Source organism: Amaranthus tricolor, chromosome 1 (genome assembly GCF_026212465.1).
Source record: "Amaranthus tricolor cultivar Red isolate AtriRed21 chromosome 1, ASM2621246v1, whole genome shotgun sequence".
NCBI classification, from domain to species: domain Eukaryota; kingdom Viridiplantae; phylum Streptophyta; class Magnoliopsida; order Caryophyllales; family Amaranthaceae; genus Amaranthus; species Amaranthus tricolor.
Genome location: NC_080047.1, coordinates 4,750,617 through 4,768,593, shown reverse-complemented (window position 1 = coordinate 4,768,593; position 17,977 = coordinate 4,750,617). Strand labels below are relative to the sequence as shown.

At 30.4% G+C, this 17,977-nt stretch overlaps 2 protein-coding genes across 4 annotated transcripts; both read right to left on the bottom strand.

Annotated features, from left to right (window-relative positions):
• Positions 1-3,811: 3,811 nt before the first annotated feature.
• Positions 3,812-5,908, bottom strand: LOC130814046 (uncharacterized). Of its 2 annotated transcripts, XM_057680046.1 has the most exons (3): positions 5,125-5,908; positions 4,256-4,330; positions 3,812-4,101 (listed from the first exon to the last, which is right to left on the bottom strand). In XM_057680046.1, the coding sequence occupies exons 1-3, from the start codon at positions 5,716-5,718 to the stop codon at positions 4,078-4,080; spliced, it is 693 nt and encodes a 230-aa protein (XP_057536029.1). In that variant the 5' UTR covers positions 5,719-5,908; the 3' UTR covers positions 3,812-4,077. The 2 variants fall into 2 exon arrangements, with proteins under 2 accessions (XP_057536029.1, XP_057536022.1); XM_057680039.1 differs by having other exon boundaries at positions 3,812-4,330.
• A 1,466-nt stretch (positions 5,909-7,374) lies between these two features.
• LOC130814037 (uncharacterized) lies at positions 7,375-12,150 on the bottom strand. 2 transcript variants are annotated; one of them, XM_057680023.1, is made up of 7 exons: positions 11,801-12,150; positions 11,271-11,403; positions 10,776-10,841; positions 10,547-10,650; positions 9,172-9,316; positions 8,930-9,070; positions 7,375-8,485 (listed from the first exon to the last, which is right to left on the bottom strand). In XM_057680023.1, exons 1-7 carry the CDS (start codon positions 11,839-11,841, stop codon positions 7,622-7,624), a joined length of 1,494 nt encoding a protein of 497 aa, XP_057536006.1. In that variant the 5' UTR covers positions 11,842-12,150; the 3' UTR covers positions 7,375-7,621. The 2 variants fall into 2 exon arrangements, with proteins under 2 accessions (XP_057536006.1, XP_057536014.1); XM_057680031.1 differs by lacking the exon at positions 10,776-10,841 and having other exon boundaries at positions 11,801-12,149.
• Between the last annotated feature and the right edge of the window lie 5,827 nt (positions 12,151-17,977).

Sequence of the window (17,977 nt, the reverse complement as noted above, 5' to 3'; positions counted from 1 at the left end):
CAAAAAACTTGTTTGTCAATGAGTTTTAAGACCACTAAAAAGTTGAGTTTCAATTCAAATGAAAAGCTTGTATTGTTTGTTTATTATGTATCAGTTATTATTATTTTTTTTAAATAATAAATGATAAATATTTTCTTTGCTCTTTAATATTATAATTATTTCCATTTTGAATTCACTTATGGAGAGAGAAAATAAATAAGATTATTTATATATATATATATATATATATATATATATATATATATATATATATATATATATATATATATATATATATATAGAAGATTAGTATATCATAAAAACTTGTATGAGGCAGCAACATGCATGAGACCAAAAAAAATTTTATACATGTCGAATTTAAGTCTTAAAAAACCTATTTCAATACTTAAAAGGCCAAATTTTACTTAAAACCCCTACACCAAGCCTGAATCTTCCTTTTTCAGAGACTTAATTTAATTTTTTAGCTATCGACTTCAACCTTTAAAACACCTATTCCACCACTTAAAATGCCAATTCTAACTCTTAAAACCTCTACTCCAACCCTTAATTTTATTTTTTACTTATCTACTCCAATTGTAAAATATCAATTTCAAGACTTTAAATGTCCATCTCAAGATCCAAAATGTCTAATACAAGCTTTAAAATGGCAACTTCAAAATTATTGGTTGGACTTGTGAGTGGTCACACGTATGCGGCCGTCTCACAAGAGATTTGCTGATAGTATATTCACATGAAATCATGTTAGATTTGTCTTAATATATAATTTTCTATTATAAATTTTTATTATTTTTTACGAGGTGCATAGAAATATCGAGGTTAAAAAGGGTGTTGAATTTGATTCAGATTAAGTTTTTTAATTACAAAAGGTTTATACTAACTTTCCTTTAATTTATAGGTACGTAATAGGAATATTGACTTATGAAGAGACATAACGCTTAGGCCTTACCATCAATGCCTTTGGTCTAAGAATAGACCATAGATGTCTTGCACAAGTTCAAATCCTATTTGCTACAATATTGATTTTTTAAAAGTATGTTTTCTTTATAAAAAATTTCATTTTAAGTTATTCTTTTTCAGAAAAAAAAAGTGTTTTCTTTATTTTAAATCTTAAAAGCCACTCTTTTAGGAGTTATTATAGATAATAATGTTACTTAAGTTGAAGTCGTTATATTAGACAACGATTTTCACACAAACTTATTTTTAAAACTATATATTTTGCTGAGTTTATTTATTCCTAAAAAAAGCTTATCATAAATAAATTTCAATAATAGCCTTATCACTATTTTTTTATATAGATCTCCTCTAATTAATATCTTTTGTTTATTTATACTTCATTTATTTTTTTTAAGTCAAGTTGCAAATTAAAATAAAATTGCAAGTCACCATTAATTAGACCCAATTCTAGAATCTATTTTGCTGGCCAAGTGTTCATCACCCACATCATATGGTACAGGAAATACACTAAATCCTGGATTCTTGGGAATTTATCCCCTCCATATATTATTCCAATTTCATATAAAAATCAAATGGTCCAAATTAAAAAATATAGGATACTATCTCCAAAAACACACCCATGAAACTAAATATTACTTCTATACTATTTTTTTTTGTCATTCTACCATCCAAACTTAAATATGTGCTACCCAATTGTCAATGTGACTTGGGTTGCTCATGAAACCATTAATTTGCGGAGCAACCGAGCTAGCCGAGGCGAATGGCGGTCCCCGGAGATAGCCGTGGTGCAACGGGAAGTGCCTTTGGCCGGAAACGGTGGAGGAGAGAAACAATGTGTATGTTCCCCCACGAGCCATCCGGGATCTTTTAGGTGTAGAAATCATCGTGCTCACTATAAGTGGGCTAGTCATCATGCTAAATCGTCTTAGCTTGATCAGGATTGCATGCCACATATAGTAAAAGAATGAATTGTAAAGTGTGTCTTATTGTTTGTACCATTTGTTGTGAATGTGGAAATTGGAATAGTAACTTTATTTGTTTTGCACTTCTGGTGTTCTGATCTATTTTTGTTTTGATCTTGGGATTGTTTAGTTATTTGCTAGTTCATTGTTTGTTGGTTATAGAGGTATTCATTTGTGTCGATGAATCCATTTCAGCCCATGTGTTTTGAATCGGTTTAAAATCGGATTTTGTGTCCATATTGATTTTTACAAAATTTTAAATTCATTTAGTCTGTTTTGAACATCTTTAGCGTTCTAATGACTTGTTTAACCATTTAATAGTTGTTTATGTTTTCTGCTAGATATATAAGTTAGTTATTAATTGTAATGTTCGTCGGCTCGTATCTGGCCAAGGGCAGGTGGGAAGAGGCCCATGGCCCTTATTTCAGAAAGTTTAAATTTAAATATATGAAAATTAAAAAGATAAAGATGTAAGATTGGCGGTGGAATTTTATTGGCGAAGGAATTTATTGTCTGACAATTACATTAAATGAGAAATATTTATACGTGTTTTCTCAAAAATGAATGAAAACTCTTTCATTTCTAATATATTTTGTTAAAGTAAGTGCCAATAATCTTAATGATGACGTTAATTTTAAACATATAATCGAACATGCTTTGTCTTGTACTTTGAAGAGGGTCGATCAAAATGTGTCAGATATGGGTGGTTTAAGGTTTGGAACGGTTGATGAGAGTTACTTGATTAAAGCAACAAATAAAGAAACAGACTGTGAGTGGCTCGACCAGCCACTCGATCGAGCAGAGCCTAGCTCGACCGGTCGAGCGGTGTTGGCTTGGTCGAGCAGAATGTTTAGAGCAAGTCAGTAGCTTCACTGGAAGCTCGCTCGACCGAGCGAGGTAGTGGTTCGGTCGAGCGGAAGTCCAGCAAACTACATTGGATCCTGTTTTTTGTCAGAATTTGTAGTGACTATAGAATAATGTGGTGCATTACTCTATTATTTATTGTAATGTTTATTGTCATAGTTAATTAGGAGGTTAATTGGAATGTTACATGTGAGTTTATGGTGATCTATGAGGGAATACTAAGAGTGATGAATACCTTACCTATAAATAGGATCCATCACTCATAGTAATTTTCACCACAAAAACACACATATTGAGAGGGCTATAGCATTGTTAGAAACTTGAGAGTGTTCTTACTTTGCTTAAGTATTTGTGATCTTGAGAGATTGTTTTCAAGAGAAGGGGAGGTTTGTTATACTTGTAATTGTTGAATTTAATATAATAAACTACATTTGAGGAGGAGGTATCCAAGCTACCTCATATACACTTGTGTTCATCTTTGCATTAAATTTTTCGTTTGTTTTTCATTGTTAAACCTCTTTGAGGCTTTCATTTTCATATTTGAAATTGAAATTTTAATTTGCTTTATAATATTTAAAAGGAAGATAAAAACCCTTATTTCTAATCTCGCTCCTAGATCACTAAAAATTCAAAAACGGGCCTAAATATTCAATATAAGTGAGTTACTATATTGATTACTTATCAAAGGATTAGTGAATGAAAAATCATAGGATTGATTATCCTATGCCTTAAGTCACTCCTAATTAAATCATGTGGATGACTAAATTTGAAGTGATTAATTTATTGATAATTTTCAAAATTCACCTAAATTTTTTTCTTTTTGAAATGAAATACACGTAGATTCACTAAAATTAATTAGAGTATGTAATTTGTTTGCTACCCTTAAACAAAATTGGTGGTGGATACTCATCATCAAAATATTGACTTTTGGAGACCCAAATTTTGGCATGACTTCCCTGATCGGAAAGTAATAGATGGACATAATTTTTAATTGGACATTTTTGTAACTTCCATATGCGCAATAAAAATTGTTGATCTCTTTTAAAATACTTCCATTGATATGAAATCATGTTTTCATGATCCTTGGACTGGCTTGGAGTATACATACAAATACACCTTCTTTTTAATTCATCCATAATTTAATTTACATAATCAAATGCCTTCATGGGTAGGCCCACATTTTTGTAATATATTTACGTATGAACTTCTGTTTAAGCTATAACATACTTTCACTATAATAGCTATGCACTTAAACATCAGTATTTCTTCTCTTAACATGCTTTCTTTTCCCGTCAAACTATTCCTTATCCTTCTCCTTCGACTGCACACAAATCATACAAAATTAACTAATAGATTATTTTTAACCGAATTCAATCCTGTAATCTTGTTCGATATTCGATTATAAACTGTGGTAATATATATATAAATGATTTTTTAAAAAAAGTTATTAAAAAATTTATCGGGGTAGTTGTTACCAGGTCGCGGTAGCAATTCTGTCCAGTGATTTTCTGATGCTTCACGTTCACAAGTATCTCACATGATATCTTACCCTGATACATATTAAAAGAAATACCTTCGTATTTAGTTCATTCAAATATATCCTTATTTCTCCCTACATATACAACTCGTTTTCTTAAGGTATATTGCATGTCTTGTAGCTACAGTTTATGAATTACGATGATTTACTAACAGTAACGAGATGATATGGTAGACAAATTCGAATATATTAATTAAAATTGATATTTTAAATCGTCAATACTAATTGATATTTTAAATCGTCAATACTTTATATGTTAGTGTATGTTACCCTGCTTCAATGGTAGCTCATTTAATAATTAAGGTCTTGCTTCAATTGCAAAATTTTTCTTTTCTTTTTTTTTTTTTTTTTTGTGATATGAAATTTGATCTTCTTATCATTTTATAAGGTAAAAAGAAATATTAAATCAAAATCAACATATATTTATATGGAGAAATCATCAAAAATAAATTAATATTTGCTCGATCCATAAAAAATAAACTCAACTATTATTTATTTTTAAATCCACTTACCTATATGATTGCATAAAAATAAGCCTAATTAATCTTTGTTACTAATTATTGTTTAACTTACAAAGAAACTTAAAAAATGATTATAAACAATATTTAAAAAATTGATTTTATTATTGATAATTTTACGTGGATGTATTTTAAACAATAAAAAACCCTTAAATTCCTCTTAGATGTAGGCATGTAGCACAATAAAATACTTTCTTTCCTGCAAATATTTAAATATTAAAATATGACTAAAACTAACAAGCTAACTAACTAAAAGTTTAAACTGATAGTATATCGAACAACAACTAACCTTATAGGGAACTCGAAAGAAGAAGAAGCTAAAGAAACCATCAACTTGAGAAACTGTATCAAAAGTAATAAAACCAGATGCCAAATCTTCCAACAAATGAATCAACTCACTAACTTCCACTCCATTAAATTCAACTCTAACTTCTTTATAAGATACACCTTTAGCACTCACGTGACCTCCACCTGATACCACGTGACCTAAAGGCTTCCCTCTATACCCCACCTGCACATTAAGACCTGAGTAATCCATTGAGTACATGGCCTTGTTAGTTATTCTCACTTTAGCATCCAATGATATGTCTACAGCCACACGATGACGAGTGTGGATTTTCACGTGGCGCAATTTCAATCGTGCGATCTTCACGTTGGGATCTGACGGCCAGAGTAAGAAGAGGATTGAGGATAAGATTAGGAGGAGGAAGAAGATTTTGAAGAGTTTTTTGAGTAAAGTTGGGTTGTAGTTGGAGAAGGAGAAGTTGAAGGGGAGTGGGAGGGGTAAAACGATGTAGTTTTGAGTAGGGGGTTGTGGTTGGAGTTGAGGATAGGGTGGAGGAGGTGGAAGGAGGGGTTGTGGGTTTAGTTTCATGGACTCCATTGTTGAATGTTGATGGTAATTCTTAGTTATTGAGAGGTGAAGTGTAAGAGAAGAAAGGAAAGGAAAGGAAATAGGGGAGGAAAGTGGGTTTGTCTAATCTTTGAGGAACATTATTTTCTTAAGTTTTGTTTGTAGTGGAAGAACACATACTATATACTCATCCTAGTACAAGTAAATCATACAACTTGAGAATTAATATATGTATGCAATTCTTGTACAAGTAATCGAAGTAAAGTAAGGTATAGAGGTGTTCAACAATTAAGTTTAATTGACTTATTTAATCAGCTGATATTATTGTTTTTTTTATTAGTTATTAACTTAGTTAATGAATATATATGTTTGGTTAAATCCCTACTCAAAGTATTAGCTTTTTGGTTTTGTCTTGGTTGGGTGTGTTTGGTAAATGAATTATTTTTCATTAGTTTTTTTATTGGCTTTTGGGTTTTGTCTTTTTTAATTAATCAAACAGTTACAAAAGTATTTGGTATATAGTTTTTAATTAGCTGAAAAACTGACTATTAATCCAAAATAAAAACTACTATAAATGTTTTTTATTGGCTTTAAATTTTTTTTTTTTTTTTGACACACTTTCTCTATATATATACCAAACAAATCCATAATAAAGTATAATATACTAAACCTTCATATCAAAATATTATACTAAACCTATGTATATTACCAATTTCATGTATTACACTTTGGTAAATATTGATACAAATATATGTAGATTTGTGATATAAAAAAAGGATGTATGAGCAATTTCTAAACTCTAGTTAGTGAACATGTATTGATATACCAATAAAGAGGTCTCTAATGGATGGCATAATTCATATATTAAAGGTGTTAATATAAATTATGTATGTATACGTAACATTTATATATATTTGCAAATACATACTAGTATAGTAGTAGTTCAAGTGTCTATCTAGATAAAGATTTATGTTACCATCATGTCATTGTGAACTGTATTTAACGAATAGTGATGGGAAAGACAACAATTAGGAAACTTCTCATACAAGCGAATGTTAATAATGTGAGTGTACTAGTGATGCTGTAGAGGACATCTTCCAAATCAGTCAGCAACAATGCTACTTGTGCAAGATCCTACTCATCGTCACTCTGAGTGAAAATATCCGACTAATAAGTGTAAAACAAATTCTTTGATGTTTTTTTGTGTTATTTATAAAGATATTTGCTAAAGTGATCACCAATTTCTGCTAGATACATATACTCTCCATTGCAAATGCCACAACTATAATAAACTGTGCATGATGCATAAGAACAATGTAAAATAAACATTCCAAAGAATACTCATCTCCATGGAATTTCCAATAAAGTATATAAATCACATGGAGAATTTACCAATTCAGCACCCAAGTAATAATAGGAAAAATTATCCTAAATAATTCCATTTATTGCCCATTTTTTGTGAATAAACCCTATTATTGATTATCTTTAAGTAATTTAACCTTTTATGTTTTTTGCTGACTGCATCCTTATCATATTTTGACTAGCTATCATAGGTAATTACCACGCACCAAAGAAGAGTAAGGGTAGACCAACGAAGAAACATAAAGAAGAAAAAGAAATAAGTGTAACATGTAATACGTACCGCTAGCCGGTTGAAAGGGTAAGGGGTGTTGTCGGCAAAAAATATACAAAGGTTGAATTATTTAAAAATAATCAATAGTAGGAATTATTCACAACAGATGGACAATATATGGAATTATTTAGAACAATTTTTCCAAAATGATAAGAAAAACAAGCTATAGAGAAATAATTCAAAAATAACTTCCCACAATTTCTATTCTTACTCACCCTTTTTCCCATAAATGTAACAAGATTGATTAATGTTCCTTTAAATGGAAAGACCAAAATCATCTTTCCTACAATATGAAGTATCTCACACATTTTTCAGACTAGAAATCCTTTCTGCCAATTTATCAAAATCAGGCATCCTAGTATGCACTTGATGCCCATCATTCACAAACGTCGTCTTTGATCTTCCATGTCGAATCGGAGCTTTAATTGCCTCAAATTGCGGCTGATCAGGCGAAACAAAACTACTTTTTTCTGACCTTCTGAGACTTTCAGGTTTCGTAACAGGAGATGCTGATTGAGATTCACAAAACAAATATCTTCTTTTACCTGGTGGTGGAGGCAACTCCAACAACTTTGGAGTTTCACTTCCATCTTTTTTTACACTAACACCAGTTTCTACTGCTGTTTTTCTACCAAAGTAAGCAATAATTTCTTCATCGTCGCTTAAAAGATCATGTCTAGGCCTTGCTTGTGAGTCTCGAGCACTTAAATTTTGCCTTGGATCAATCTCCTGTTCAGTACTGCTGGTTGCATTGGTGCTTGCTGACGGGTTTAAGAACTTCGTTCTGACTGATCTTGGTTTTGGTATCGGTTTAGCTTTACCTGATGAATCGTTTTCTTCGTTCGTGTTATTGTTATTGGTTCTGATATATGGTGCAGGGACGATTCGATTGGTAAACGGCTTTCTATAAGGAGTGTTGTTTTCTGGCCTTGTTTCTTCCTGTATGCTGCTTAAATACTGTGATTCCTCGGCAATATTTTCTTTCAATTCCGAACATGAGTTGCGCCTTCTTGTTCTAGTTGTATGAGTCTGTTCTTCATTGATCTGTCTATCTACTTCTACCTGTTTGCCTTTTTCTTGCACTGAGGTAGACTGGTTTTTTAGCAAATTATTGTGAGCACCTCCATTATCTCCATTTCCAGATGTAGGATTAGCAGGAACTTCCTGGAAAATTTTAGCATTTGGTTAGAAATTAGGTTAGGAAAAGCATATGCCGACAATTGAGGTCTCAATATATATGTTGTATACTCTATCGCACCATCTCACACGAGAGTCTTTTGAGCTAGGCGTGTGGATGCAATACAAGTCTTCACTTGAAAAAAAGAGTGAATAAGATTTGAACCCGTAACATGTGCTTCTGATATCACGCCAAGAAACTTCTTAAGCCGACGACTAAGGCCCCAATATTTGGTTGAGTTAGTTTCTTGACATGGTATCAGAAATCAATGTGACGGAAGTTCAGGTCAGGGGTTCAAATCTTATAACATAACATAACCAGAAGTTTGAATGCTGGTAATATAACATAACCAGGTGTTCCAACTATGAACTTAATTTTTCGGTTGAATTCGTTCCTTGACAGAAGTTTGAATGCTGGTGGAGGGAACTTACATGAGTAATAGTGCTAGGATTTCGCAATTGTTCCTCCAATAGTTGGGAATCCCATTTGACAGAGAATTCCTGTGCTAGTGCTTGCATTAATTGCAGCTTCATTTCTGTTGTAGGAGGTCTTGACTTTAAGTTTTCCATGAACTAATTAAACATCACCAATAAGTTTATACACAAAGGTAAGATATTGTATACATTGATTAAAGAATAGCTGATAGTTCATATAATTAATCCATCATGATTACCTCTTTACTGGCAAATGGGTCTACTGTTTTGCTGTATTTGTCATGGAATAGATTCCTCAGATCGCGTAGTTCAGGAAGATCAGCGAATCTAGCTGCAGCGTATATCAATGATCCCACTGCAACTTTACATTGCTCCGGGCAATCACTGCAGATTAATACAAGCCAACAGGCAAAATCAGGACTCGTATAGGGTTGGCTGAGCATGCACCTAGGCATTAGAGGTGTTCAACTGGCCGTTCGGGTCAAATTTTAAATGGGCCTGGTCGGGCCTGTTATGTCAGGTATTAAACGGGCCAGGATGGGTCAAAGCCCGTTTAAATCCAACCCATTTTTTAAAGTTCATAAAATTGTTTTTTATTCTACTATATTGCTCATTGGGTCGACCCACCTATGTATATAATAATATCATATAAAAATATTAAAAACAAGTGGTAAATTTTTTTCGCAATCAATTCCTATAATTGCATGGCCACAGCCCGGCCCGCCAAGGCCCGTTAATGACCCAACCGGCTAATGACCCGTTGAAATGTGAGCCGACCCATCAAACACTTCTACTTGGCATGTATACTGAATCAGCTTAACTACAATTCTTCTATGCTATATATTACACAATTTAATACTAATAGGATTTTAAATCAAATGCTATAATATGACCTTGGATAACCCTGTTATCTCAAGATCTTAAAACTAATTTTTTTTGTGTTTTATGTTACACTACATTATTTAGATGGAGTATTACATTAGATATTCTCTTTTTAGTCAATTAATTAAGAGTCAAAACAGAATAAACACAATTGAGCTCATGAATAAAGAATGGAGAAAAACATAAGTGCATGCCACCCACAACTTCAATCGTCTAGTTGACTAAACAAATAACAATAGTGAAATTAGTCTATTAAAAATAAGTTGACTTTAATCATATAGAAGTATTAATGAATCTGAATTTTCATGTTATGAATCATAGTTTAAGAATAAAGCCCCCTTAATGAAGGGAATAGTTGCTTGTCAATCACAATGATTAAGGGTTAGTTAAGGACATGATCTCAAAAGTAAGTGTACCAACTTAATTCATATCAATGCTCCCAAATTAGTATGCAGCTAGCATAGCAAACACCAAAACTCATTATTGCTACATAAATTTGCTTCATTTATCTTTTTGTTTGGTTTTAGGCAGAATAAGATGATACTCATATTTAAAATGTGTGGATGAAATGAAAAATAAGTTAACTGATTGGATGAAATAAAAATATTTCTTAAATTTATAGATAAAAATTAAATGAGAAAACGTGTAACAATAGTCGAAATTAAAAATGATGTAAATTTATCGGATGGCCAAAAAGAGAGTAGATGTAACAAACGGAATGATATAATATACCTTTGCTTGTGCATTTCTTTGAGATTTTCGGCGATAGAAGCACAACATTGTCCTACAAACTCATAGCATGAAGACAGGACTAACTCCTTATAGAGCCCTTCAGCCTGCATCAACATAAAAAATGTTGCATATTACTCAAATGTGACACCAACAAAATCACCTTTACTTGTTGTAATTCATACTTAGATATAAGATGGACATGAATTATGCAAGACATGATAAAAATTACCATAGATGCCAAACTTGCAAATTCGAGATGATTCCAAATGAATGCAAAGTAGCTAACTCCAGCTTTCTGTAGATATGCTTATACTTTTTTAAATGGATCAATCAGAAATGTCTTTGTTTTTACGAGAATAGATTACATATAACAAGCTGGTGCCATGCACATATTACATGCTTTTACTGTATTTAGAACCATTAAGATTCCAACACATGACATAGGCTTTTGATATTCGTTAGTGAATCAACTGGATCAAAAGTTTAATAGGCCAGTGCACTCCGAAAAGATGAGTTTAAGGAATTAGAAATAATAATTCTATGAAATTTGCATTAAATTACCCAAAAACATTACCAAAAAAATTATTTAAAAACAGAAATAATTCTTATAATGTAGAATTAAGGTAGAAAATACTCATGTAGTTAATCAATCAAAATTATCAAAAATTGTAAAGGCGTGAAAACAGAGGGAGAAATTAATTAATGTGAATGAAAAAAGAATTACCCTGCCATAAGCATTACGATCCAGGTTGCTTTTCAAAAGCTCCGCAATATCTTTCTTCAGAAATGTCTGCATTGAATTACGTCTCTTCTTTATCACCTCTAATCGAGTTTTTATCCGAGTTAACAATGATTTGCTGTTTAACACCAACAGAATCAGATTATTCAAACAATCAAAAAAATTCAATTTACTTATAGAAATCATCATAAATTTCTAAACCCAATCTACATTAATATACAACAAAAATAAAAACCCATCACATTCTTTCACTGTTCATCAAAAAATAGACAAAAACATATCAAATTCTTCCAAAACTCATCAGAAAATAGCCAAAAACCCATCAAATTTTCTATTACTCATCGGAAAATAGCCAAAAACCCATCAAATTCTTCTACTACTCATCAAAAAATATCCCAAAAAAACCATCAAATTCATCCACTACCCATCAGGAAAAAAAAAACACGAATACCTTCTAGAAACATTTGAACAAAAAACGTGAAAACAAGGGTTTCGAAGTTTTGTGGATAACATACCATTTTGTTCTGAAATTACTGCGAAATATGCCGTCCAACATTACGTTCTAAGTATTTCTTTGTCTGGATTATTTACTCTGTTTTATATAATGCAGAATGTTTGTTGTATATATATTAAAAAATTGATTTAAAAAGAAAAATAGGAATAGAAGTGAATAAAATATGGGATTTAAGATTCTGTTTAATTCATAATTAAGCCAATCAAGTCACGGAAAGAATGGCTGGGAAATTGTGATAAGAAGAAAAGGGTGTAAGAAAGAAAGAGATAAAACTTTATCTCTAAATAAACAGATTTAATGGAGATAAAGGATAAAGTAAAAAATATGTTGTGTGATTGAACTGTGAAGAAGAAAAGCTCAGAAAATGTATAAATAGTGAAAGAGAAAATAATTTGATTTTTACAGATTCTAAAAAGGTGTAGGAGAAATGGAGAGGGTTTAATTAAGAAAGCTGAGTTGGGAGAGAATGCCACGTAGGATAGAGAAAGAGATGAAAATAAGGTGGGAAATTCTGTTAAATTGGGGAGTTGGTTTATCATCACTGTAATAACGTCACATCCAGCTTGGTACATTTTTTTTTTTTTTTTAATGAGCTTGGTACATATGTTAATTGTGAATAAATTTTCCTATTTAGTTTTAACACATTAAATTTTAAATATTTCTAATCATATATAATTAAAAATTATAAAAATTTAATATTAATAAAATTTACATTGAGACGAATTAAATAAGATACCACTTGACTGTCTTTTGACGTCTAAATTAAGAATAAAATATAAATTAATTGTGATCGATGAATAGTGTAAAATATAAATTAATTGTGATCGATAAATAGTGTCAAAAAAATAGAATTTTTATTAATTTAATTGTGTCTCAAGTTAAAAGTAATTTGATTGTCTAATAAAGTGGAAAAGTTTTGTAAGAATTGAATTTATGATATTTTTTAAAAAGTGGTACTCTAATTAAGACAAGATTTGATTTTTAATTTTAGTCCTTATATTTTTGAATTATTTACGAATTATAACTTTAAAATTTAGGTCATTTGCAAAAAAAAATCGTTAAAATATCAATGTCTACGGCATTCATGGCAAATCACAAGATTCTGATCATTTTAGTGGTTAAATTGTTTGCCTAAGTGGTCGAAATCTTGTAATTTGACCTGAATATTGTAAACAATGTTACTTTGGTGGTTGTAGTTTGTAAAAGGCCTAAACATTAAAATGTAACTGGCAAATTATTCAATATTTTTTAATGAATAAAAAGTCATATATGATGAGAAAACATTTTTAAAAAAAAATAAATAAATTTGTCATATTTTTGCTCAATTAGAAGAAAAATGTGTATTGTCAAAAATTTATATGAAAATCTGTAAGTATTTAGTAATTGTTCCTCATCCACAATCATGATTAGATTATACTAGAATATTCATTGTTTAACTAGTGTTTATACATAATATATAATAATTTTAATGAGATAAAATTGTATATTAAACCCATATTTAATTATTATCAATCAAGTATTTTGAAATAATTAATTATAAATCAAAAATACAAGTAATTTAGGCGCTTCATATCGTAAAATACCTTATACAAAAGTAATTGTGTTAAGAATTAGCAATCGCCGTTGCCACCTTTCTTGTAAAGCGGATGATGACTAATTGACTAAAGTTGCATGCAAAAGCTAATAATAAAAGCAGTAATGATAATGCTAACCTGGGTGTAATAGCTATGTGCTGTCTCACTGCTTGGACGTGGGTTGTAACTTGTGTTTGTTTTTTCTAATAAATTTATTTATTATCATTATTAACGTAAACTTACAAAATATCACTAATATTTATAATTTATTTATCTTTTTTATATTAAAATTTATAATTATTCTACTAAAGTGTATGGCTACCTAAAACGTATGCTCACTTTCAAAATGAATGCTTCAAATACCAATGCCATCACCCATTTATAGGTTGATACTCAGAGAGCTGTGAAGATAATGGGGTGTTTAGTAAATAGTTTTTTGTTTAATTTTTTATTTGGCTTTTGATTTGTTAATAAAAAAAAGTATTGGAAAATGGTTTTTAAGTCAGCTGAAAAGTTGGCTTTTAAGCTAAAATAAAAAGAACTACCTCAGTTAGCTTTTTTAGTTGGCTTTTGCCTTATTTATTCACTTTTTCTCTAATACAAACAACAATCAATATCTAAATTTACCAAACATTTCTATAAACAACTGGCTTTTCAGCTGGCTTAAAAGCCAATAAAAACAGTTAATATTTTCAGTTGATCAAACAAGCCCAACTATAAAGTGATCAGCAAATTGACAAACACTCCCAATCACCAGGATGCATGTGATCCATGTATCTAGTAGTGTGAGTGATCAATGGTGAGGCTATAGTCACGACGTGAATGCTCGACCCTCTTGGTCCAAACTCGCAATTAAATGGATTTTCAGTTTGTCTCTCTTAGGAATTTTAGAAAATATGATATATGAATTGATTAAATATCAAAAAAATTTAAGTAAAATTCAGTGGTTAAAATAGTAGAAATGAAAAAATGTTTATGGTCTGAATATTTATACAAGCTAAAAATTTGTACTTTTATAAATTTTAGTAAACACTTTGTCTTAAATTATTGAATTTTAGGTGAGTATGAATATGCGAATGGGCATACCGCACTCGCTGATTGGTCATCTCTACTCCTTTTATTCTCTTTTATTCGTCCACTTTATATTCCACTTTAGAAAAGAGAAATTTAAATAAGGTATTTAGGAGGTATAATGAAACTAAATATATATTCTTATGACATCTTGTTAGATTTGTCTGCATAAAGTTTTAATATAAATTTTTTATAATCCTTTATACTGTGTATTTAGATAGCTCAAAATTTACATTGATTGATATATGTGCAAAAAGTAAAATAGACAAATAAAAAAATATCCTATTTTAAAATGTCATAAAAAATTCGCACATATATAGGAGCATAAAATAAATTATAAGATCCATCAGTGTAGGGGGTTTTTAGTAAAAATGTAATGATTAATCATCAATTTTGGACTATCTAAATTATGTGCCCTTAAATTATGACAAAAAATTTGAATAAATGTTGCTTGTTAACAGTTTGTATTGTCCTAAATTAGAAGAATCAATTTTGCCTAAATTATGTTACATTGGTGGAAAGTGCTAGCTAGCTAGCGAAGCCTTGTGTACATGCACACAATATGAATATGTGAATGTTTACGGTTACTTAATTTTATAATTTAATTTTAATTTATAATTTAAACATAGTCAAATAAAATTTTATTTTATTCGCTTAATTAGAATTATTGAAATAAAATTAGTACATTAGTAAATATACAGAATTAAACAAGACAATTAAACAAAATAAGAGGAAATGTACAAAATAATTAACAGCAAGTCTTGTATGAGACCATCTCACCGTGAGACAGACCCATACAAACAGCTCAATTAACGCTTTTTTTAAAAAAAACAACTGATTAAATAAGTCAAAAAATAAAATTTTTTTGTACAGTTTTTTAAAAGTTAATCGGTCAATATTAGACCGTCTCACGATGAGACGTCTAAATAAAAAATTTGTGAATAATTAATATCATACTTATTGTTGTCTATTCATTAATTGAGCACTTTCGTTAAGCATTAGGCTACAATCTACATAAACCTAAAGTTATTTGTGTTTGTGGCCACTTCTAACAAACATTACTATAAATGAGAAAGTAAGAAGAAATAAAAAAAGTTGAAGGGATGAGGAGAACAGTTTAGTACCAGCTGTGCCTGTGATTATCTTTCACATGCATGGAATGTCTTCCCTTCATTTAGTGTCCAATTACTTGTCTTCCTTTTTGCTTTGTCCACAAGAAGAGATTATAAAACTAATTTATTGCTTTTCACCCTAACTAATTATCGTTTCCAACTAATCTCTCAAATTTTGAAAATAAAGAATATATATAATTATATATTTTTTTTTAGTTATATAAATATATATATAAATATATATATATATATATATATATATATATATATATATATATATATATATATATATTAATATTATGTATACAAGAATTACTACGGAATGAGAAGAATCAAAATTAAGTGACAATCGAATTTAAAATTTTTTCTAAAAAGTAATATTTGCTCTTTAATTAAGATAAACTTTGATTCTCTAATCATTCCTATTCCCTAGCCAGTTAAAACTCAAACTCAAACATAAATTAATTAGTTAGGATAAAAATTGCATGCATGGAGGAATGTTAGGTTTGAATAGTAGTTAAATTCATGCTTTGAGGATGCTAAGTGATGTAATTAAGCAATCTATAGCTTCTTAATCTTATAAATATTAATTAGCTCGAGTTTATTAGAGCCCTTAGCCATGGTATGTAATTTATCTTGTCTCATGAAAGTATATTTCTTTTTGTTGTAATAAATTTTTATCACGATTATTTTTTCTTTTATAGGAGCGAGCAAGTTGTATGGATCTTAAATTTGTTATTTTTTATTGTGGGTAATTTTAATTTCTTTTTTTTATTTGCTACACTTTAAAATTTAATCTATTTTTAATATTATGATCTATTTTATAAAATCAGTTTTATCTCAATGACACATTTATTTTTTATCTATTTATTTTTTTTTTGTCAATTTTTCACACTACTCCGATAACACTTTAGAAAGTAAAAAATATGAATCCGACCAAGTCAAGGTACACAAAAAATAAACCTCTTAGTATTGTCTTATTATTTCATTTTCACTTCTCGTATTTAACACCTCGTACGCAAAAGTAAGTGTATATAATATAATCTTAACGTATAAATGCATGCAGTGTGTGGTGTCTTTAATGGTGTTGAAGTCAGTAATGAGGTTGGTGTGCTCATTTGTTGATGATCCGATGGCAGCCATGACGACTTTGCTATATTACAGTGATCTTCTTCCTCGCCACTTGAATGTCCAAAGATTAATCCGAGTTGATTATCTACATCAACACAATTACTTTTTTCATTTTATTATCAATTTTTTGAGATGCATGTGCTAAACTAATCACTGTAATATTTTTGATTGTGTAATCTGTTCCGTAGGTTTCCTTTTGTTCCACAGTTTTATTCAGTACATACTTTTCTTTTTTTGTCTCTAGTTTACTTTTACTGTTATAGCTCAGTTATAGTTTTAATGTGCGTTGTAAGCTGTGGCCTATAGGTGTCTTCCCAAGCACGTTGTACGCCACTCCTCCTTATCTTTACAGGAAACTATCTTTTAGAATGAATTGAGTACGCATTAGAAGGGAAACGAGTATGATATGTGCACTACCTCCTCCAAATCCTAACTTATACGGGATACCGAGTTGATGACTCTGTTTCATAGGTACAATGAGAGGGAATGTCGGGAAATCATTGTTGCGTTCAACTTTGGCAAACGCTATAACCCTTTTCTTGCCATATACTTGCTTGCTGATTTTGGGGATTTAAATCTTCGTTTGGTTTTCTCTTCACGCAACATGGATCAGATGTGCTTTACTCTTCGGCTTTTCTTTGTTTATATATCGTGTTCAATGGAGAAGTGGAAGTGTAAATTTAGAGCCATGCTCCTATTGCAAATCGATTTTCACGGTCCTAGCCTCGATTTTTTAAACTGCGAATAATAACAGTTTTTTTTTCCATTTATTCTAGTTCTAGTGAATAGGCATTGACCTTCTAGTTACAATCATAAATTCACTGGGAATTGACAGTAACTAGAAGGTCAACTACGAATAACTTGTCAACATAAATGGGAATTGGCCACATGGGAGGCTTAACTAGTAAAGCTTTACTCTCCATTTCAATGCCTTTTGTTATTTGCTACTAAGAGTGACATTTCTCTTATATTTTTCGTATCACTTATTTTGTCTTATTCACCCACCCATTTTATTAAGGTTACCAACCACAACTCAAATTAAGGGTTTTTGAATTGAAGAGAATAATCAATAACCAAATGACCTAATTTCCATATTGTTGCACTGAAGGAGAAAAACTGAACCAGACAATCAACTTCACCACTGCAACTCAGCACCTTTCTTTTCTCAGGAGAATTTCAACAGGAATAACTCTTTTATTCTCACTTGAACAATGCAAATCCCAAAAACCTCAAACTCCAATAAAACCTCTCCATGAAGGATAATAATAAGAAGCAGAAAAGGAATTGTAG